Source organism: Cercospora beticola, chromosome 2 (assembly GCF_033473495.1).
Source record: "Cercospora beticola chromosome 2, complete sequence".
Taxonomy (NCBI): domain Eukaryota; kingdom Fungi; phylum Ascomycota; class Dothideomycetes; order Mycosphaerellales; family Mycosphaerellaceae; genus Cercospora; species Cercospora beticola.
Window position 1 is genome coordinate 3306838 of NC_088936.1, and position 22331 is coordinate 3329168.

Consider the following 22331-nt stretch of genomic DNA (forward strand, 5'->3'; position numbering starts at 1 on the left):
CTTCTTGTAGCGAGCCCCAGACGTGGTTGCGAGCGAGCCATCATGGCGATATCATCAGCATCTGACTTAGAGCCCGTCACGGTCATCGGCAACAGGCTCAATGCACTCCTCGACCGCGCAAGACAGGAAAAGCCGGAGTCTACCGTCGAGCCAGCATTGCAACTCTCGAGTTTCAGCAATGAGGTCGCCGCGTTACACGATGGGCTTGACGCAAAGTACGACCAAGCGTATAGATTTTCGTGTGTAGAAACAGCCGCCCGGGAAGCCTTTTACTCGCTGGTTCATTCTACAGACATTCAGGATCCCGCATTTGGAGACGTCTGGAACTTGCTTGACATTGTACTCATGTGCGGTGACCATGGCAAATGCACACCTGAATTGGTGTGCTGGCTTCTGGAGGAATTGCTGGACAGCCAGACGACTGTTGGTTGCCGAACGGTTTTCGACTACTTGGACTCTCGGCGCGAGCGACTGGCACAGAAGGACTTTCACAAGAAGAATCTCGTGTTCTTGAGGTCGTGCAACGAGCTTCTGAGACGATTGAGTCGTGCCGAAGATGCGATCTTCTGTGGTCGGGTGTTTTTCTTCCTCTTCCAGACCTTTCCTCTGGGCGATAAGAGTTCGGTCAACTTGCGAGGCGAATTTCACGTTGAGAATACCACAAAGTTCGAGGTCGATGAAGCGGCTGGCGAGGAAATGCAAGTCTATCCCGAGCCTGTGGAGGCTGCTGCTGCTTCAAAAGAAAGCACGCCCGCTCCAACAAGCAAGCCAGGAAGCAAGGCCGTCCCTATCAAGGCGCCAAAGAAGACTGCAGAGGAAGTCGTACTCACTACCAACGAGCTGTATCCAATATTCTGGAGACTACAGCATGACTTCTCTGATCCTACGCGGCTTTTCGATCGAGGGAACTTCGAATCCTTCAAGAAGGGGTTGGCAAACACTCTGCTCAAATTCAAGAAAACTCCAACAGTGGTGCAGACGAAGGCTGGCGAGGAAGACAAGCGAGGAACAAAACGGAAACTTGATGAGCATGGCAACAGCGAGAGCAACAACCATCTTCTGGACAATTACAACCCCAAGTACTTGACTAGTCGCGATTTGTTCGATTTAGAGCTGAGCGATCTTGCTTTCCAGCGCCATATCCTTGTGCAAGCCATGATCTTGATCGACTTTCTCTTGTCGCTGACAGAGAAAGCCAAGAAGCGCTTGGCAAGCCTAACAGTGACAAACAAGTCGCTATTGTACGCTTTCACATTAAATGAGGAAGACACACAGTGGGCGACGTCTACGAGGTCGGCCATCCGAGATGGACTTGAATCGAGAGATGATGGAAGGCAGTACTGCCGTATGGTCGAGACAGTATTGAGTCGCGACAAAAATTGGGTGCGCTGGAAGGTCGAAAGCTGCCCGTCCATTGTGCGTGGACCGGTAAATACGGAGGAAGAGCTACAAGCCAGGAAAGCAGTTGCGAGAGCCACACAACCGCGTCGTATTCCCGAAAATGCACAAAGCAATATCGACCTTGCTTTCCTCGAAGAAGGAACAGGCGGTGGTCTCGATGCTCTGAAGGATCCTTCCCGCTATACAATACCCTCCCTCGAGCAGCTTGTGGATCAGATCAAGATGGAGAAGCTTGATGCCGAGATGGCAATGACGGACGAGGAAAAGGCACAAATCGACACCGCCATCATGAATGCGAAATGGCGCGCGCTCCGCCAGGCTCGTGCTGCCAACCTTGCGTTGCTCGACAAGGTGGAAAGCACTAAGGATTTGGAAGACATCCTGAGCGCGTCCGAGCCCGTGAACGAAATTGAGGCCGCCGAGCCCAGCGTCGAAGATACACTAGGTTCCGCAGACAGCGTCCCCGAAGATCCAACAGCAGCAACTGGTACAGTAGCCGAGCCTGAGCACCTGCCGAGTGGAGAAGAGGAGGACAAAGTTATGGAGGGATTCGAAGCTTCGTAACGATGCGCGGCTCTGTACCACTCTTCTCACCCCAGCTCAGGGCATTCGATTCCTCCGGGACGACATGCCGACTGTGCGAGCCGGCTGAGCTATGCAAATTTCTGCCTGAATCTAGACAGTACTGCTGCTTCCTTCTGCCGCCGCAGTGTTGCATTTTAAGGTGAACGCGACAGGACTGCGCAGCCGCCACATCGCTTTCTGGCGCTTGCAAGCCTCGAACGTTACATTGCGGGCCTCTGCAGGATGTCCGCTGCAGGTCGATAGATCACTGCCTTTTACACACAAAGCGCGCACGCGTACGCTTCTTGCACTCTCGTTGCAGTTGTGCATCAAGCACGTCGACATGACAAACAGTTGAGGTCGGCACCGAAGAGTGACGATCAACTGCCTGATACTTAGGGTCTTGAAGTGAGCAGGAGGCCATATTACGATATTGGGTTTGTGGTTGGTCGATCAAGGCCAATTCTTAGCATACATAGCCTCGGGGCAATGCCCGCATTCGGAATGTGTGGTGTTGCTCAGCAAGACATTGCATCGTGCTTGCCGGTCCGTGGATCCTTACGCTGGCGCGCATCTTGTACAGCACAATGTATTCTCCCAGACTAAACTAAGCAGTAGCGATCCAAGGCGAGTCATCCTGAATACGCAAGATGTATTTGAGATCGATCGCATGACAAGTTAAGCTTCTTTTTAGAAGTTGTTTAGGCGAAGGCGATGACCCGTGAGGTTGGGTTTTGACAGACGGGCGGGCCTGTGAAAGCCAAAGATCGCTCCCGCCAGCCTTCTGCATCTGCCATCTGCAACGCCTGTATCGGTTCTTGAGGATGAGGCGTTGGACGTTGAAACGGCTACTAGTTTTCCGGGTAGGATGGCGCTCCTGTGGGGTGCTATCGTGCGAAGAGGCGCGAGGTGAGCTGGCCCGATCGTCGCCCGGACTCTATGTTGCTCTGATCGTGAAGCTTCGATAGAGGCTGCTAGAAGCCGTTACTATTGTCAGATGCCCAGCCTATTCTCCTCCTGCTTCACACTGTCGTGCAGACGGGAAAGCCGCAGAGCTGGAGGTGGAAGAGCTGGCTCTTCTGACGTCTCTTCGTGTCGTGGGATTTAAACTTCCGAATCAACCATGAATAATTGTCTACAATCGCCAATACTCTTGGCGTGCATCTAACGATCAGTGACCAACTGAAGTATCGAAGACTGACCGCAAGAACCGGGAGCGTCGCCGCATGTAGCAGGTCCATGACCGTATGTTGAATTATTTGTCAATGCAAAGAGAGATGAAGAATCGTGAACCGGACTCCGACCTGGACTGGACAGACTCGTCGTGAATGTGTGCTGTTCCCAACGATGCGCAACGTTCTCAGCTCATGAATGCATGCACCGCAGCCACATTCCGGGGCCAGCGAGTGCGCGAAAGGCATCAGCAACGCCTTTACCGCAACGATCAGAGCGCCTCTCTATCGAGACGCCTTTGCCAGCCTCTTTGGGTCGACGCATCTTCCGGAAAGTTCCAAATAGCGACGGAGCGAACCAGCAAAGTGTGGACATCGTGATAGGGCCGGGAGGAGCAGCGGTCGCTCTGGCGGTCGAATAAGCGCTGGACAGTGGACAGCCGTCTGTGGTTGGTATTAGAGTTATGTCGTGCAGGGAAGATCTTCAACAAGTCTCGCTTGCGGAGCTGTGATAGTCGCGTCGCCATTGTCCAGACACGTCCAAGCGGGCACTGAGCAATAATTGCCGGTGGAACATTGCCCACGCGCGCGACACGACGTCTGGTGAGCGCGTGGGCGAGCGCACAGCGCGCATGCGACGAGCACGTCGGGCGACTGTCGTTGGTTTTAGAGCATGCGGCATACCGCGCTGCCGGCGAGGCCCCCGTGGCATCCTGGTCGGACAGTGCGGCGTCGCCAGGGGGCTGCCAGAGGAAAGAGGAAAGGGCATTCCCGTCGACAGGCAGTCGGGCAAGCGCAGGCCTGTGCTCCTGCTCCCGAAAAGGTTTGTTGCTCCCCGAGAGTCAGATGTGCGCAATCAGCAAAACTCTGTCTGCACCGACGCCGATGGACGACGTCTGCTCCTGGACACGCAGCCCGGCAGATGAGCATTCGCGCTGGCGGCAAAAGATGGTCGACCAGCACTCGCGCGGCCTGCGGACCAATGGCCTTGTTTCAGTTGACAAGCGACGCGATCCCTGCTGGGCATCAAACCATCGCTGGACCGACCCATCTGCCCTCAAATCTCCGCAATGGTCGTCATGCGCGGCCAAGAAAAGGTACGCTCGCTGCGTCGACGCCAGCAGCAGCGCACGGCCAGAACGTTCCGCGCGCGTTTGCGCCGCCAGCGCCAGCTCTCCCACCCCGGCCAAGCGAGCAGACGTCAAACAATAGACGTCTGAGAGGCCTCATCCGACGTATCACCACCGCAGCGCGAGCGTCGGTGAGAACAGCGCCCTACCCGCACGCGAGATCCATGTGCCGTGCCATTGTCCGGATCGGAACAGGACCACTCTCCATTCATCATCGGTTGCTTCGACACGAGCGTCGCGCCTGGCGAGCCTCATCACGCTTGTTGTTGCTCGGCTCGTTGTCGATCGCCCAAACACTTCACTGACGCACGGCAATAATGGCCGAACACGTCTGCTCCCAGCTGCCTCCCATCACATGAATCGCTCCACGCGCGCTGCCCGTCCAATTATGGCAACCGCAAGCTTGCTTAGACTGGAGTTGGCGCCTGAGTTGGTCCCCTCAAAACTCTCGCCCTGCTTTTGAACTCTGTGCGCAGTGCAATATATTATACTATACAGCAGCTTTCGAATCGGCTCGGACCGCGCTGTTGAGTGCTCGATCTGGAGGAGAGAAGGAGATCTGAGTGGAAAACCTCCGAATGCACTTCGTTGGCTCATCGCATGTTGCTCTGGTGGATCGCGTGGTGGTCCCCGTGCGAACGCCCTTGACCAGGGTGTCATGCGGCATCATCCTGTATGATCTACCCGTCAGGCATACTGGCGACACTTATGCGCCGGAATGGGCGTCCTCGGAGAAGCCCTTCGCTGCTAGTGCTACCGCTCGCATCTTAGCCAGCTGCGGCCCGAACGCGGCGTAGTGGACTGGTTGCTGCAGCGAAGGATGGCCTAGCAGTCACGCCGGTCGTAGTAACCGTTCTGTGTCTCGAACGAGTTCAGCATGAACACAGCAGCCTTCGATGCCACAGGTGCACAGAGGCGGTTCCTGGCGACTAGTCCCCGCAGAGGTCCATGCTACAGCTCATCCTACCCCTACTAGCACAACCGGGCTTCAACGGCCATCTGGCAGCCAACCACACGAGGTGAGCGTGCGTGCTGACAGGGTACTTCGACGTGGGTGTCCACCCGGGCCCCATCGGACTCAAACTGCTCTCTAGCCTTGTTGGAGGGGTTAGACCCGCTCCGCAAGCCTACACTTCGAGATCGCTACAGTACGACGCTCTAGGGCATCTTCGGCAAGAGGGCGGGTCTTTCGTCGTTTGTGGTGGACGATGCTCTTTCGCCTACCTCTCCGTTCACTCGGTGCCTCCCGAGCATGCTAAAGGACTACTTCGCCTGCCATTGCCCGGCATCTGCTGTTTGAGATCGCATGCTTGCACACACCACCACTTCACCGTCTTTGGATATCAAGATTAAGGAACGTGCCACAAGGCCCCAGTATCCGCCGACTCTTCACTCCCAAAGCGCACGCAATCAATCGATCATCTATCTGCTTCAGCAGAATCCGAGAGTCGGGGCACTGGTCACCGGCGTTGAACAATCTGGCACTGTTGTGGAGGCGCACCTGGTCGTCGCGAGCGCACTACCATTAGTTCAGACGACTTCCCTGTACGACCGCTTGAAGCCTCGAACACCTCCCGCTGGGATCCACTTCCTTCCAAGTCTTCCACGCTTTCGCAGGCGCCTCCCTTGAAGTACCTGGCAGGCTATCGTCAGCCACAATCTGTCCTTCACTGCTGCCATTCCTTCGACGATACGATCTGCTCTTTACACTCGCCTCTTCCCAGCATCAATACGGACGCAGCGGGCCGCTTATTGCTTGCAAAGCAACTTCACTTTTGCTCCAACGGCCGCACAGTTGCTCACCTCGCAACGTTCAATCACCCTGGGACGACAGGTCGACGACAACGATCCAGAGCGCCTGGCCAGTGAATATACGCCGAGAGACTCGGGCTCGACATTCGTGGTCGTTCCTTAATTGCGCTACAGGAGCTCTTATTACTCGACACCTGCAGTCCTTGATCACAATCGACTGCGAGATCAGCGTTCTGGTGAGTGAGGGTGTCCATAGCGTATCTGGCACGGCTGACGATGGCTAGTTTGAGGAGAGGCGTCTCAAATGCTTCTCGAGCGATTCCAGGTGCCACTCTCGCCGCCAAATTCCCCGCGTATGTCGGACGCTGCGACCAAACATCACGACTACAAGTACCAACAGGTGCCGCCGCGACCATACGAGTCGCTCAGGGTTTCTCACGATACCAATCGCGCTTACTCGCACACCGTGACTGATCCAACTTCAAGGTCTCATCATCGCGGGCCTTACGATGATGAAGGCCAGGACACTGTGCACTCAGGCTCCCACTACTCGCAGCAACGGGTCCCATCATCGATACATCATCTCGTCGGCGCTCATGCTGGCCAGGTAGGGACTGATGGGTCGGCGGCAACTAGCCCGCGCGATCGCTTGACTCCTCGCTCGCCAGCTTCATTGTCGCGAGACCCGCACGATGACGACGACGAGATCGAGGAATTTGGCGTTGAGGATCAGGAAGAAGATGATGATACCGAAAAGCCGCCCATGACAGCTGCAGAGATCCGTGCGCAAAAGCGGAAGATGAAGCGATTTAGGTTAGCCACAGCGGCGTTCCGAACCATTGGGCATCAGCGCTAACATTCTCTAGATTGACACACAACCAGACGAGATTCCTTATGAGTGAGTTTGCGCGACAGGCGCATCCTGACGCGGCCCATCGAGAACGGCTTGCAAGAGAGATCCCTGGGTTGAGCGCCAGACAAGTCCAAGTCTGGTTCCAGAATCGGTATAGTGGTCCTACTTCGACTCAGTGAACGGAACTGCACTGACGCCAGAGGTAGCCGAGCGAAGCTGAAAAGATTGACAAACGAGGACCGAGAGCGAGTACTGAGATCGCGAGCGTTGCCTGCCGACTTCGACACGACACAAGCACTGCATTCAGCATATGGCGCACAGGCACCGTCAGTCGGGGCCCCGATCTCGACAATCGGCGCGTACGGCTACGGTGATAATGGCGGAGGTCGTCCCCTCACCCTCGATACCATGCGCCGTGTCCCAGAGTATGAACAGTATGGCCAGCAATATGCCAGCCCAACAGGCGTGAGCCCGGCCCTGGGTGCCTTTGCCTTCACTCCACCACCATCCGCATCCGATCACATCTCCCCAGGATCTGTCGCGGGCAGCGTATCTCCTTATGTGCTGCACAATTCGGCGCCCTATGATAGTTCCAGACGTCTACCTACGGGCTTGCCAGCAGTCGGCCACACACCATATCCTTCACAGCCACAACACCTTCAACGAATGCCATTGCACGAGCGGCTCGGCCGGACAATGGGCGAGCCGACATCGTCTCCGCTGCGATCGAGTGTCTCATATGCCCACTTGACGAGTGCGAGCGCGCAACCTCGCCATATTCCGGAGCGCGCAGCTTCTTTCTCGGAACATGGCTATGCGCACCAGCGCCCACAATATCAGAGCACGACCAGTCATGGGTCCGGCGATGCAGGGCCGCACGGGCTCGGTTTCTCGTGTGAGTCAAATGTCAGCTCATAACGTATGCGCTTTGCTGACCCCAACAGACTCACAAGCTGGGCCGTTCCAGCCAGGCGAGCATCAGTATCAGACGCCCATGCCCGGCAGCTACTCATCGACAGAACCAGAGCAATTTCGCAGATCAACTCCAGTCTCGTACCCGCAATATCCTACCACAAACCTTCCGGGCAACACTTCTCAATATGCTTCCTACGGGGGACAGTATTCGTCAGAAAGTTACCACAGCAATTATGCACAGCATGGACAGGTCACAGAGCCAGTGTCCCAACCACAACAGCAGCAGCATGGATACCATGCATCACAAGGCACGGCTCAGTCATATGTGCACGGAAACCATGTCGGCAGCAGTCAGAGTCAGACTCTACCTTCTTCGTACTGAACCGCCAGAAGGGGACTCGGGATTCCCCATTAGAAACGAGGAACGACGACATGGGCCGCTGCAGCAAAATGAAACTGTGGAGATGGCTGTCACGGCGACATTACGATCATTATTGATAACGATGGATGTCGCAAAATCTTGAAGGTCGCAGGACAGAGCAGCGGTGCTTTTCGCGGATACCCACTTCGCACTTTTCACATTTCCAAACTTCGACTTTTCTTCTCACCGATCCCAGCCGGCTCACACTGGGACATCTAGGGTAGTATAGCTTAATTTCTCTCAACCAGAAACAGACGAAGTGAAGAGAATCAGCCAACAGAGCGCCACACAGAATTGACTCTCTCCATTACACGCATGCGCAAAGATCCTGACACGAAGCTTCCAAGATAGAACTACGGTTTCACCATCTTGAGCATTGTGTCCAAGCATCTCGCCGGTCATCAGTTTTGCCAGCAGCATTGCCGCATCGTTTCGACCACAACACAGCGCCACCTGTTTACTGAACTCGAAAACTAGATAGACGTCGGATCCACTATCCACATGCCTACAATACATCATCACAACCCCCCCTGAGACTAACCAGCAGCATCCTGAACATCTCGATCGCGTATTGAAACAGAACTACATCGACTAGCGCACCACAATACCAGGGCCAGAAGATGCCTGAACAAAAAAAAAACCGGATCTGTTGCATAAATCTGCTTCCCCGGGTCGGCGAAAAAAGAAGAAAAAATAGCGAAAGCAAGAACACCGAAACTGCCAACAAAAAGCAACAATCATCACGTACAACGGCCCCTCTTAGTGTCCTGCTTCCGACTCTTCTGGACTCTCGACCAGCGAAGTCGGGCCGTGGGACGAGACGGAGCGTTCGTGCCGTGTTTGCACGCGAATGGGCCAGCGCCGAGCGGGTTGCTAGAGCTGTTGCTAATCTTGGTCTGAATTTCATCCCGTTCGTCATTGTGTTTTAGTGGCAGTCTACTACAGTACTCTGTGAAAATCATGGCGAATGAATCCCTGCTGCTGCTGCTGATGAGTATGGCGATGCAACCGACAGGAGGGCTGCTGGTCTCACATGGACTATTCCGTTCGTGAAGAAGCCCCCGGCGGACCGATGTGCGATTTTTGCAAGGGGTTGTGGTTGGGGGGTTACAGGCATTGGCGTTCCGCCCCCGGTCGGCGTACTAGACTAGCCAGGGCAGGTTTTTAGTCTCGTTTGGCCACGGATCGCACTTGTTGGCACTTGTCGCGTGAGCCGCGCGCTTATTTCGACGTCCGGTGGTGAGAGGGGTTGCATTCTGTGACGATGTTGACGGTGTTCGCTCCGAAGCGCCCACGGCGCGATATTGCCGCTGTGCTGTTATTGTTGTGTGAAGTCATCGAGGGAGCGGTATTTTGGATTAGGGCATTGCGTGTGATGGGCATGCTGTCACAGCTGTCAAGAGCTACTGTACATACATGCCTTGTATATCGTGCAGTTAGGGTCATGGGAGTTCGCTAAGACTGGGGGACTTTCGACTTCGGCGTGGGAATTCTCCGTCGTCGGTGTTCCCGTGCTCGCTGACGTTGTTGAGCGCACCCAGATTTTCCGACACTTTTTTCGCCGCTTCCAGTGTCTCGCTTTCTGGCGAGCCCAGTGACTTCGCATCGAGAGTGTACCAGAAACGCTGGTGAACACAGCGACATGGATCCCTTCCATAACAAAGCTGCTTCGGCGATAGGCTAAAGTGAAGATACGAAGGAGGGTCAATCATAGCGCCAGTAGCTGGTCATGAGCGACTGCACCAGCACCCTTTTGGGCCCTGCTTTGATCATCGCCTGAAGAGAACAAAAGCTAAAAAGGCGTTTCGAGATACCTTTCCCTGTCGCCAGATCGCCGTGACGTTGCTGTAGAGTTGAGGGAGGAGTGCATTTAGGCGAGGTAATCCTGTAGATGCAATACCGAAGGACAAGCTTGTCTCGCTGGTTCGGCCAATTGCTGATTGCGCTGGAGTCACATGTCTGTAGAACGACCTGCAAGTTGGCCGCTGACTTACAAGTCGAATATCGGCTCAACATGCCGCTTCTTGGTTCGCCCCCGAAAGCTATTGTTCACAACATCGGGCAACAGGACCGTGGAAATTCGAGCCGAAGCCTGCTCGCGAGATCACCTGGGCATCGCTTAGAACTGTTCGAACACGAACACGAAGCACAGAAGCGCGCTCGCGATGCGAGCTTCGCTGCTAACAGGAAAACTCCCAGCGATCAGGCCCGCCCGGGGCTGATCATTGATGTAGTAGGGTATGTGCGAAAGTAACGCAACCAGCCATGTGCAGCATGTATGGCTATAGCTCCGAATTGAGCAGGAAAGGCCCGGGTCAATGCTAGATCTGTTCCTGGCACATTCAGTTTCAGATGTCAGGCACGGATCCTCACCACGCGACGAAGTTGCGGTGCAATCGTCGTCAGATCTGATGTAAGCCCGCACAGAGTCTCACATCCCCACGGGCGGACGGTCTGCCACTGGGCGGTTCTTCCAAAAGACGTAAGTAGGGCAGTTTCCTTCACTTTACGTGCCTTGCTTGGGAAGGTGGAAAGAGCGACGTCGTCAGAGACTCGTGTGACACGTGAAGACGTGAATGGCAATAAACTCCTTCTAGCGCGGCACATGGAAGCATTGCCGTCGGACCGAAGCCACACGGCAGGCATATCCTAGCCAGCCGGTTTCAGTCGAGATGAAATCTATCCAGATCTTCGCGGAGATGCGGCATTGCGTTCTCCTGAGCGCACCGGTGCCAGAGGTCGCTCGCCTGCCGGGCTGCGAAACGATGAGAGGGTGTCGATGGGGTGCGCGGGTGGAATTAGGGGTGCAGGCACTGGGATACTGGTAGCGGTTGTGGTCAGCAAGTTTCCACCAGATCCGATTGCACGTTTGGGGGAGCACGCCCGAGCTGGTGCCAGCGGCCTGTGAGGATGTGCGTGCTTCTGCTGCCGAGTCGATGGGACATGTCTCGCTCGAAATCATCACTGCAAACCACAGCACGCCTGCCGGTCGACAGGAAGTGTGGCGGAGAGTGGCGGCCGTGAGCGCGCACAGCCAATCGGCCAGCATCGACAGCGGCAGAGCAACATCATTCATGCAGGCGACTGCATGTTGCCGCATCCTCCACCACGTCAGAGCCCTGACTCATTGTGGTTTGCATGTGGGAGCAGCAGCAGCTGGTGAAGACTCGAGTGTGAGATCTGAAATAGCACGGTCATCGCATACGCACCGAGGGTCTGAACCCCGCGAGACTCGACACTCGTCACGTGCAATGCTCCGCGGCGACTCGGCCGCCGGATGTTGGATCACATCCGCATGTTGAGGAGCTGTACAAACGAGGAGGTGCGGGAGGTGGAAGGGCTTGCGATTGTTGCCGGAGCACCACGCCAACAAAGCCAGCGCGAACGGCCGGCCGGTGCGACGTGTTGAGTGGTGCAGCTCTGCGCAGCGACTCGGGCACGCAGCCTGTCTGACGCGGGCACGCTGGAAATAGCGATGCCGCGACGTGTGTCGAGCGACGTCCTGTAGGTATTATTCTAGGGAAGCTGGTGTGTTTGCGCGCGGCGGCACCAGGGGGCAGCATCGATGGGAAATTCGTGTGCGCGACGGCAACGTGCGAATTTGTAGTCAACTGTGTGCGCCGTGTCACAAAGCCGCGAGTCGAGCGACCCGTTGGCATGAGTCGGCCTGTGTCCGACGAGACGAAGGAGGATGTTGAGGCAGAGCGCTGTTGTGACTTTGGTCGCCGCCAAGCGGCCGCAGCCGACCCCTGTATGAAAGATTTTTGGAAAGAGCAGCACTTTCTCAGACTTCGCTTCTGCCCTCCACCACCACTGACACCACCCGTCAGTATTTCGTGTGTGTATCGTCCAGATACCACCCGCAGCGCAGTTCGGCATCACCACGACCGTCCTCGCCGTCGCCTCCCCCCTCCACCGCCGCCGCCGTCGTCACACGTGCAGCCGCACCCTCCGACACGGCCACTCGCTGCAGTTCGCTCTGTTCGCGCATCCCAAAATTCTTCTCCGCTCATTCACGAGCATCTAATACCACGCGCACTCGAGAGCAGGCCTTTCGCTTCGCTCTCTCCCTTCCCGGCTGTCCTTCTCGCACCACCACGCCCACTCCGCTCCGCTCGCCGCCCGACACCCGGCGACCGCTCGAGGAAGACCCGACCATCTCATGACAAGCGCGACATCTGGGGACTCCACAGTTCCAGTCAGCGCCTCTCAAACCGCCAACACGCCTTCCGCCACTACCGCCAGTACGACTTCCTCGCTGCCGCAAGCTGTGTCTTCACAGCCCGCAGTGAAGTCGTACGCCAACGCTACCAAAACGGCGACTCCACCAACATCGGCTGGAGCCTCTGCGCCAGCGCAAAATGCAGCAAAGTCGAACGACGCTCAACTGAACGGTTCGATGGCGCAAGGAGGCTCTCAGCAACCAGCTCACGGGGTATCGAATGGCACCTCGAACACTGCTGATCACACCCGCAAAACATCTGTCGTGATCAACGCTTCTGGCGCCTCAGGCAGCTTCCCGAACGGAGGTCCTGTCGGTCAGAATGGTACTCGTCCTTCCATCAACTTCGGCATGATGAGCGCACAGGGCGGCGAACAGGCCAGCGCGCCTCAACATTCGCACAGTGCTTCTCTGCAACAGCCGCGCCAGGACCCACGCGTGACCACGCCGACCCATTCACCTTCGCCTATCCCACAGCCGGCAGCAAGCGGTGGCCGCCCGCCGTCCAGTTTGCCAAACCAGAACAACGGCGGCCTCGCTTTTGGCAGTCTGCCCGCGGACACCGAAACTGTAAGTCATCACTCGTGCACGTCATCTGATTGGTGCTCGCAAACTAACTTTCAACTTTTGAAGATGCGCGGACATGGCCACATCCCTCCGGCTAACGCTCCTGCCCACGAGAGACGTCCATCATCGCACTCGATGCAGAGTGAATTGAGCAGCCAAGGCATGCGACCCGGCTTCCCGCCACAAGGCCGCGGTAGTGGTCGAGGCCAGCAATTCACTCCGGGTCAGCAGTATATGGGTTCACCCGGCGCACAATACCGGAACCTTCAAGGCCAACCACCACGTAACTCATTCCCCCAACAATTTAATCCTCAGCAGCCACCCGGGTCACCATATGGGCGCCCAGCAGCACGCGCAAGTCCCGTTCCGATGAACGCTCAACCACAGATGCAGGGCCAACAGATGCACTATCAGCAACACGGCTACCCCATGCATCCCCAACAAGTAAATCCCCCCTCTTTTCTTCCAGCTTTGCCGACCAAGGCGCCCTCTAACCCGGCGCGACCACGCCGACAAGTCAGCTCAACGAGCGACAGGCCGGACAGTCCGCTGCAAGAGGGCGCGCCAACTTGGGACGCCAAAGAATCTACTCCAGCTAATCTCGAGTCGAATTTGAATCTAACTTCGTCGCAGCAACAGCAAATGTATGGCATGCCGCCGTACGATGCTTCGAGTGGCCACTATAACCCATATTACTACCCACCACAGTACTATGGGCAACCGCCACAGAGTCCTCGTCCTGGCTACCCTAGTCCATTCCAAGGCAATGCCGCCGGCATGCAACCACCTTTCCATCCCTCCGCGGCGCCCGGCATGGCTCGCACACCTTCGCAGGCATCCGAGCGTCCGGCCTCGAGTCTTAGCCACCCTCAGACTCCCGCGCAGACCGCTCCAGTCCCATCTGGCACTCCTGGCCCTGGCCCTGCTACCCCTGTTCAAAGCAGCAGCTTCATTCGCCCCGTGAAGAAGAGCAATGCGATCAAGATCACAGATGCTAACGGCAACGCCATCGACTTCACCAAGCCTGCCACTCCTGCCCAAAGCTCCTCGCAAGGTCCAGTCATCGTGTCCACCCCGAACGCCCCGACCCCACCGCCACGAGCAGGTAGTAACAACCACAATCGCGCCGAAAGCAAGAGCGCGCCATCCTCGGAGAGCACCAAGAATGCATTTGCCGAGCAGGTCAAGAGGAAGATCGACGAGGACAAGCGGCTAGCTGCAGAAGCCGAGGCGGCGAAATCGAAAGAGACTGCCGACAAGGCTGCCGAGTCGAAGAAGGCTGAGGAGGCCGCTGCAACCCAGGTCAAGGAGGCTGCTGCCGAAGCAGAGAAGGCCGCAGCCAAGGCCGCTGATGACAAGAAGGCAGAAGAAGATGCCGAGGCTGCGAAGAAGGCCCTCGAGAACGAGGAGGCCGAGAAGACACGCAAGCAGCAAGAGGAAGACGAGCGCTTGGAGCGTGAGATCGCGGAGATGGAAGCCAAGTACGCCGCTGAGGAGAAGGAAGAGGAAGAGCGTGAGCGTGCTTACCAGGAGAAGAAGGCTAAGGAGAAGGCAGAGCGTGAGGCCAAAGAGAAGGCCAACCTCGACGAGAAGCTCAAGCAGCAAGAACGCGAGGCCGAGGCGCGAGAGGAGGCGCGTGAGCGTGAACGCGAGGCTGCGGACAAGAAAGACGTGGACGAGGAGGCCAAATCCATGTTCGCACAGCTGAAGAAGACCACACTTGGTCCTCAAGGCTCGTCAGCAGCCACTCCAAGCGGGACCGAGACACCCACGTCTGAGAAGGAATCAGAAGAGCCCGCCGAGTCGACCCCTGCCGCTGCGGCACCACGCGCAGGAGCTTCGAAACCCAAACCTGCTCACCTCAAGCTCGAGACGAACAAACCCGTGGAACGTGCAGAGCCAACTCCTGGTATGCAGGCACTGAAGTCTTCGCGTTTCCTCGAACTCAAGGAGGAGGCCAAGTACCCCGACGGCTTCAAATCGCCAAACCCAGCTCTCAACCCCAACGGTGCTCGTAAAGGACATGCTTACGACAAATCCTTCCTGCTGCAATTCCAGAACATCTTCAAGGAGAAGCCGTCTGTCGACTGGGACCAGAAGGTCAAGGACACGCTTGGACCCAGCGATGATTCTGCTCGCACTCCCGCGCGCACGCCTTCCAACATGGGATCGCGTCAAGGATCTCGCGGTGGGCAGCCCTTTGGCGGACCTATGGGCGGCGCCATGGGCAGCTTTGCCGGGCCAATGGGTACTGGCAATGCTCGAGGTACTACTTCGGAGCAACGATTCCAGGCCGCTCAGATGGGCGCCATGGGCGGTCGCCCTGGCATGCCAGCGGGTCGTGTGCCAAGTCAACTTGTTGGTATGGGTCAGGCTGGTGGTATCAGTCGCAGCAATAGCAGTCTGCAGATGGGCAACATGAACTCACGACAGCAGAGCTCTCGAGGCGGTGGCCGAGGCGGCAGTAGGAATGACCGCCAGCACAGCAAGCGCCAGGAGCAAGCCGACGCGAGCAAGATGCCTCTTACTGCACACATGGAAATTAAGCCGATCGAGGTCACCCAGAGCGGTTGGAAGCCAATGAGTCTCCAGGGTAATGGTGGCCCATCGAATTCCGGACCCGATCCATCTGGCTTGATGGCTCCTGACATGGTGCAGCGCAAGGTCAAGGCCGCGTTGAACAAGATGACTCCAGAGAAGTTCGACAAGATTTCGGACCAAATTCTCGAGATTGCCGCCCAGTCGAAGCACGAAGTTGACGGCCGCACTCTGCGACAGGTCATTCAGCTCACCTTTGAGAAGGCCTGTGACGAAGCACACTGGGCTGGCATGTACGCCAAGTTCTGTCACAAGATGCTGACTACCATGAGCACTGAGATCCGCGATGAAACCATCAAGGACAAGAATGGTAACCCCGTCGTCGGCGGTGCTCTCTTCCGAAAGTACCTGCTCAACCGCTGCCAGGAGGAATTCGAGCGTGGATGGCAGGCTAATCTCCCAGACAAGCCTGAGGGCGAGTCGCAAGAGGCTGCTCTGTTGTCCGACGAGTACTACGTTGCCGCTGCCGCCAAACGTCGTGGTCTTGGTTTGATTCAGTTCATCGGCCAGCTGTACAAGCTGCGCATGCTGACGCTTCGCATCATGCACGAATGTGTTATGCGTCTGCTCAACTTCGAGGGCGACCCAGACGAGGCCGCTATTGAGAACTTGACCACTCTGCTCAGGTCTGTCGGTTCCACCATGGACGAAGAAGAGCAAGGTCAACAGCTCATGAAGACCTACTTCGATCGCATTGACCAAGCAATCATGCAAAACAAGAACCTTCCAAGCAGACCACGCTTCATGGTTCTCGATCTCATCGATCTCCGCAAAGCAGGTTGGAAGGGCAAGGACTCAGCGAAGGGCCCCAAGACTATTCAAGAAATCCACGACGAAGCAGCCCTCGCACAGGCGAAGGCCGAGGCCGAGAAGGCCAAGGGTCCTCGTGGTGGTGCTCCAGGTGGCCGCATGCCAGCTGGTCGCGGCGATGCTCGCAACTTCTCCGGTGGCATGCCACCACCACAGGATTACAACCGAACCAACGTTGCCATGGACGATCTTCGTAAGCTCCAGGCTCGTGGATCAAACCCACGCTCAGGCAGCTCACTCGGTCCTGGTGGCAGCCTTGGTCCGGCTGGTCTGGGTCCTCGAACTGGCAGCAGACGTGGCGCTGGCGGTCTAGGGCCTGGCTCAACTGGAACATCCAGAACGAACACTCCTCCTGTTGGAGACAAGAAAGAAGAGCCCGCTACTGCTCAAAATGCATTTAGGTAAGTCATCATGTGCTCTTTTACGGGCCCAGCTTTTACTGACATCTTTCGCAGCGCCCTCGCTAGCCTCGATGCCTCTGGAGATCAGCCCGAGGAAGCACAGTCCGAAGCAGCATCACCGCCAGCCGCTCGGAACCGATCAAAATCACCCACGGCGGCTGAGAAGGATGAGACTGCTGTATGAGATACCCCTTTTGCGCTGCTTTTAGGAGAGTACGACTGTATCCACTACGCTTCGGACTGTGTTACCAATATTACGACTACTAATCTGCATTTCCGCGGGGTCGAGGGATAGAAAAGAGGATCGCTGCTTTTTGACGCGTGCTTGCGCTTCGCTTCTTGCGTGTTGTAAAAGTTCTTTCTCGACAATGCACGGCAACAAGAGGTGTTTGCATTCAACTGGTCATTGCGAATCGCAGCGACTTGCGATGCATTTTGGGATCAGCAAAAATGTTTTTCGGGCGACGGCGTTCATCACGGGCTCTAGACATGGACTGATCGCGCTGCGTTTCTGCTTCTTCTTTGCTTTCAGGATGTCTTCTCGACACGAGTGGGGGAGAGAGGGCATTGGCTTCGGGCGCGGCGGCTTTGATAGCCACTGCTGGTAATGAATGAGCTGATGCTGGGATGCGGATGGAATGATGGTCAAGGGCGGCTTCGTGGGTTTCGCTACGTGGATGCTGTCGATGATCACGGTTCTAATGTCTAGACTCTCTCTCCCCAGACTTGTGACGAGTTGATGCTTTCCGACGACCATTCGAGGATGGATTGAGTGTACCGACGCGAGATATTGGGTTAGTGACGCACCGGGAGGCAGGGGTTTTGCGCTCAGTCAATATAGGGTGCAGATACTGTTTCGAATGGCGAATTGGTACTGAAATTTTGTGTCTCATTCTTCTCGTTCTCTTTGCTTGAGGAGGTTGAGTCCGCTCACTTGCAAGCATCAATTTTGCTTACGGCATCAAGTTCGTTCCCCACTTTTATCAGCCACGCCTGTCGCTCTCGTGCAGCTGCAGCGGTCAATGCTTCCTTTCTCTTAATTACTTGCTACCAAAATACATCCTGTCTTTACCTGTCGTTCTAGCCAACATCATGAGTACCAAGTGTCTCCCGTTTGTACGCTCTGTCTGGGAGTCTTTCCGGGCCAATTCGGGTTTGGAGCCGAGGTATTACTTGCTCATCTTGTTGCATGTTCTATCTCGCTGATGGTGGTGATATAGGTTACTTGATGGTGTATGTTGCCCTTTTCTATGATTTGGTATTGGGTTTGCGTCTTCCAATGGCGAGCGCCACGTACAAGGATCATCTTTTCCAACGAGCTGCAGCGCAGCCACGTCGTTTCAAGCCAGACAATCGTATATGGCTTAGGAGGTGCTCCAGGACAGCCCGCGAACAGAAAAGACGCGCTTGCATGTCGATTGTTGAAATCTCAGCTCATTGAACTTGTCCTAATTTTGCATTTTCCTTACAGCTCCGCATCACGGCCGCTCGACCGGGAACGGTGAACTTCGAATTGGATATTGAGAAGCATCATACTGTAGGTGGCAGCCTCCCATCTCCCGCTCTTTTGCCCTTCCGCCTCGCTTTCAAACGGCATCCTGATATCTTCCAGAACCGCCTCAAAATCCTTCATGGCGGTACTATTGCCTCCATGGTCGACCTCGGCGGCTCCCTTGCTGTAGCTTCGCGAGGTCTCTTCGCGACGGGCGTAAGCACGGATTTGAATGTGACATATCTCAATTCGGGCGGGAAAGTGGGAGATTTGATCAGGGCGGAGGTGAAGTGTGATAAATGTGAGTTTTAATTCAACTTGCCTGACTTGGCCGCGTTAGCGTGGAGGTGCTAATGAGGATGGCGATTACAGTCGGAAAGACATTGGCGTATACTTCGATTGTGTTTCGAAATGAGAAGGATGAGTTGGTGGCGAGGGGCAGCCATACGAAGTATGTGAGCCTGGCGTGGAAGGATCCGCAGAACATCGTCGAGGAGCTGAGCCCGAGAGGAGATGGGGAAGGATCCTCGGTGAGGTAAGGTTGTTGCGTTAATAATTTCAATTCTTCGCTCTTCGGCGAGGACGATCCGTGAGCATAGAGTGTACAGATATCGCAAATGGCTTCCATGTTGCCATCAAGCTTTGTAACTATCTTCTACGAATCGACAACCCATCTCCTCAAAAAGTCAATTTGCTTCTCTACTGCCTTTTCGAAGTTTCCTTCGCCGAACAAATCAAAATGTCCTCCCTTCAACATTTGCAATTCCTTGGGCTCTCGCGCTTTTTCATACGCTTCCAACTCCAAGTCCGTCATGGCTTGCGCATCCCGGTCCATGACGATCATCAACAGCGGACGAGGAGAGATGTACTGAATGTATCCTTGAGCCTCGTGGAACAGTGGAAGATAGGATGTGCGGAGCGTCATATCGTTGAGCCAGGTTGAGGAGAGGTTGTTGGACTTATCATACTTGGAGAAGTATGCGTAGGCTTCGGGAGCAGCGAGAGAGGCGATCCCGTTGGGATCGGAGGAGACAACCGGAATGCGGGCTATAGGTTGATTGCCGCCAGTATAGCGGGCTTTGCGGTCTGTGATATTTTGTTAGCTGATGAGAGTAATTGCAGTAGAGTGGTTGCAAGAGTCAAGATGGGAATGCACGAAGTGTAACAAGGGAGTAGAGTATTGCATTGATACCCACCTTCCTCAAAAGCCTTCAATGTCGATCCTAACACTTCTGGCCTGATGATCCTCCTCGCCTGACCCCAGCCACTGACAACAGGCGCGCAGGCGATTACAGCTTTGATTCTCGGATCACTCGCGCCAACAGTGATTGCATGTCCGCCCGCGAAACTGTAACCCCAAAGGGCGATTTTCTCGGGATTGATGAAGTCCGAACACTCGACTTGAAGGTAGGACACGGCATCTGAAATATCGCTCTGCTGTTCCCAAGGCACAATCTCTCGCTCGGGGCAGTCAGGTTTTGTGTCTGAGGATCCGAAGCTACGATGGTCGTAGATGAGTACAGCAATAGAGAGGGCGGACGTGAAGGCTTCAGCGAAGCGGGGAAGATCCATTTCTTTCACGCAAGACCAGCCGTGGGTCATGATGAGGCATGATATGAGATTTTTGGCTCCATTATCGTGGGGAATGTTGCTACTGATATCTGTTGGTGTTTGTTGAGTATTTTCTGGTGTGTAGAGCCATCCGCGCAGGGTGACTTGGTCGATGGTTTTGAATTCTACGTCGCGTCGAGGCATACTTTCTTCGTTCAGGATGCTTGTAATCCTGTGTAGTGGCGATTTGGTCGGAGGTTCGTGAAAATAAGTTTGTGGTGATCAGAGTGTTGCACATAGTGAAGAACAAGAATGGGCTTGAGATAAACGTAGACAGGATCCAAAGGATTCAGGATAGCTCAGCTCGGCTGTTAGCTGGTGGGTCACATAAACTCCACTATCAGCTCGTGCAATGATGTTCCGCTGTGATGAATCCCGCCGTACCTGCATTTGCTTTGTAAGTGAAGTGAACATCCCACCTACAAACCATGTCACACGCACCTTCTTCATAACACCTTCACTTCTTGTGACATTATCATGGAACTTTCACCGTCCAATATATCGAAATCGCCGCGGTAGTGTAGTGGTCAACACGTCAGTTCCCCAGCATAGCTTGAGACGAGGAACGTTTGATGAGGTTCTGCGAGGGCCGGCAGGGCGGGAGACGTGTGAGAGTGAAGCGAGTGCAGCTGAAGGCATTGGTTCGAATCCGATCCGCGGCATTTCTTTTTTGCTTCCACATCTGCCCTGCAAAGACGAGTTATAGCAGAAGCGGAAGCAGAAAGATTTTCCGCAGATCGGGTTTCAATGTACCTCAGGATCTTGAATGTATCATAGCCCTTGAAATGTCCGTTCTCGGCTGCTTTGGTCTAATGGATAGGGCACGTAGACGGCATCCTGGGTATCCCAGCGTCCCGCACGTCTACGGGATGCTGGTTCAAGTCCGGCAAGTAGCATTTCTCTTCCTTTTGCTTTAGCGGAAGGGTATATCGCGATAGGCCATTATTGCTCTCTTTCTACCACCGCGAGAGAGCTTGGAACATGTTGTGCTGTGCTGTCGATTTGGGAAAGTCAGACATAGTACACATTTTGGCGCTTTCACAGCTTTCTTTTATCCCAGCCGGGTTCTCGGATATGCTTGAGTAGTCGTGTTTGTACATTGTCCGTTGAGTAGAGGCACGTTGATAGCGATCTACGCTGGAAAGCTTTGAATGAGTTCTATCGCCATCGTGGTATGATTCGGACTTGAATGCGCCAGCTCGTATGTTTCGTAGGGTATGCAAGTACAGTCAAGCCTCGAGCAGCTTGAGCGCCGCCCCTTCCGAATCGCATCTTGACTTAATTGCAGCTTGAACATATTTCGAGACTCCGGAGTCAACTGTTAGTACATACCTATGCAGCCCACACTTGAACGTCAACACTTTTGAGCCTCTTCGTCAGCAAAATCACCATATTGTTTGTACTCTCACCGCAGGCCCTTCGTAACGAAAAGGTAGTTGAAGCTGTACATTTCGTCATTTCCTTGACTCCACCCTTTCTACGCCATTCTCACTGATAGATAGCTCCGGCTTCTTTCTTCGCGAGCGTTGTACAACATAAAGAAAAAGCCTTTCCTGGCCGCTTACTGCATAGTCAACCCGCCTACTTCGCACTAACTTTCTCCTTCGCTTGCTGATACTTCTCCTTTGCCATGTCTGTCAAGCTCTTCCCTTGCTTCTCCTGCTCCAGCTCCCACTCTGCATTTCTGTAGTATTTCGCCGTATCCACGCCGTGTTGGTTATGGTTGACGAAGTTGAACCACGGCATCACATGCAGGAAGGTACCCGAGTACCGACTTTGTCGCGACGCGGCGCCTTGCATATACTCGGTCAAGGTCGTTTGTCCGTACAGAGGCTCCCCTCGCTTGACCTTATCGGTCATCTCCCGCATGTCCATCTCGATTTCGCGTCGGTTCTCTGAGAAGCCGTAGAAGCGGTTGATGGAGCGCGAGTAAAAGTAGAAGAATCCAGCGGCGACTCCAACGGCGCCTTGTAGGCGCATGATCTGTGCGAAACCACCACGACCGACTTCTGAGGGGGAGATGCGCTCGAACCAGTACATGAGAGCTGGGCCTGCGGCGGCCAGAGCAGCACCGCTGGCATAGTCGGAGGGACGAGCGTAGCCTACGACGCGTTTGAAGTGTGGATCGGAGTCAATAAGCTGGGGCGAGAAGAGTCAGTGGTGCGAGCGGAGGAGGAGTGGGTGGAAGATGGGAGGAGTCTCACCGGATAATCGCCATTGAGACGCTTTGCGGGCACCTGCGGCCTGCCGGTCTCGCCCAGCTCGGGGCCCTCGGTGACAGAGATGACCTCGCCCTGTCGTTCGCCCATGGTGGAGAGTGTGCGTGTGGTGAAGGTGGTGCGGTGCGGTGCGGCGGCCGTGGGAAGCTGTTCGTGTGTGGTGGTCGAGAGAAGCAGGGCATTGACCAATCAGCGCGCACCTC

General features: G+C 55.4%; 7 protein-coding genes and 1 non-coding gene across 8 annotated transcripts; 5 read left to right on the plus strand and 3 right to left on the minus strand.

Annotated features, from left to right (window-relative positions):
- Nucleotides 1-42: 42 nt before the first annotated feature.
- Nucleotides 43-1965, plus strand: RHO25_003220 (uncharacterized protein; the record flags this gene model as incomplete). Its single annotated transcript, XM_023598733.2, has 1 exon — nucleotides 43-1965. The coding sequence occupies one exon, from the start codon at nucleotides 43-45 to the stop codon at nucleotides 1963-1965; it is 1923 nt and encodes a 640-aa protein (XP_023455042.1).
- A 4358-nt stretch (nucleotides 1966-6323) lies between these two features.
- RHO25_003221 (uncharacterized protein) lies at nucleotides 6324-8169 on the plus strand (the record flags this gene model as incomplete). The annotated part of the gene is made up of 4 exons (XM_023598734.2): nucleotides 6324-6832; nucleotides 6886-7023; nucleotides 7079-7767; nucleotides 7817-8169. The coding sequence occupies 4 exons, from the start codon at nucleotides 6324-6326 to the stop codon at nucleotides 8167-8169; spliced, it is 1689 nt and encodes a 562-aa protein (XP_023455041.1).
- Nucleotides 8170-10801: 2632 nt separating this feature from the next.
- Nucleotides 10802-11284, minus strand: RHO25_003222 (uncharacterized protein; the record flags this gene model as incomplete). Its single annotated transcript, XM_065602373.1, has 1 exon — nucleotides 10802-11284. One exon carries the CDS (start codon nucleotides 11282-11284, stop codon nucleotides 10802-10804), a length of 483 nt encoding a protein of 160 aa, XP_065458445.1.
- Nucleotides 11285-12370: 1086 nt separating this feature from the next.
- RHO25_003223 (uncharacterized protein) lies at nucleotides 12371-16990 on the plus strand (the record flags this gene model as incomplete). Its single annotated transcript, XM_023598735.2, has 4 exons — nucleotides 12371-13000; nucleotides 13064-13441; nucleotides 13631-16806; nucleotides 16861-16990. 4 exons carry the CDS (start codon nucleotides 12371-12373, stop codon nucleotides 16988-16990), a joined length of 4314 nt encoding a protein of 1437 aa, XP_023455040.1.
- A 1066-nt stretch (nucleotides 16991-18056) lies between these two features.
- RHO25_003224 (uncharacterized protein) lies at nucleotides 18057-18837 on the plus strand (the record flags this gene model as incomplete). Its single annotated transcript, XM_065602374.1, has 3 exons — nucleotides 18057-18215; nucleotides 18278-18599; nucleotides 18671-18837. 3 exons carry the CDS (start codon nucleotides 18057-18059, stop codon nucleotides 18835-18837), a joined length of 648 nt encoding a protein of 215 aa, XP_065458446.1.
- A 116-nt stretch (nucleotides 18838-18953) lies between these two features.
- Nucleotides 18954-20053, minus strand: RHO25_003225 (uncharacterized protein; the record flags this gene model as incomplete). Its single annotated transcript, XM_023598736.1, has 2 exons — nucleotides 18954-19384; nucleotides 19495-20053. The coding sequence occupies 2 exons, from the start codon at nucleotides 20051-20053 to the stop codon at nucleotides 18954-18956; spliced, it is 990 nt and encodes a 329-aa protein (XP_023455045.1).
- Nucleotides 20054-20707: 654 nt separating this feature from the next.
- Nucleotides 20708-20805, plus strand: RHO25_003226. Its single transcript has one exon. It is a non-coding gene; the product is annotated as a tRNA-Ala (tRNA).
- A 685-nt stretch (nucleotides 20806-21490) lies between these two features.
- Nucleotides 21491-22218, minus strand: RHO25_003227 (uncharacterized protein; the record flags this gene model as incomplete). The annotated part of the gene is made up of 2 exons (XM_023598737.2): nucleotides 21491-22048; nucleotides 22114-22218. 2 exons carry the CDS (start codon nucleotides 22216-22218, stop codon nucleotides 21491-21493), a joined length of 663 nt encoding a protein of 220 aa, XP_023455044.1.
- Between the last annotated feature and the right edge of the window lie 113 nt (nucleotides 22219-22331).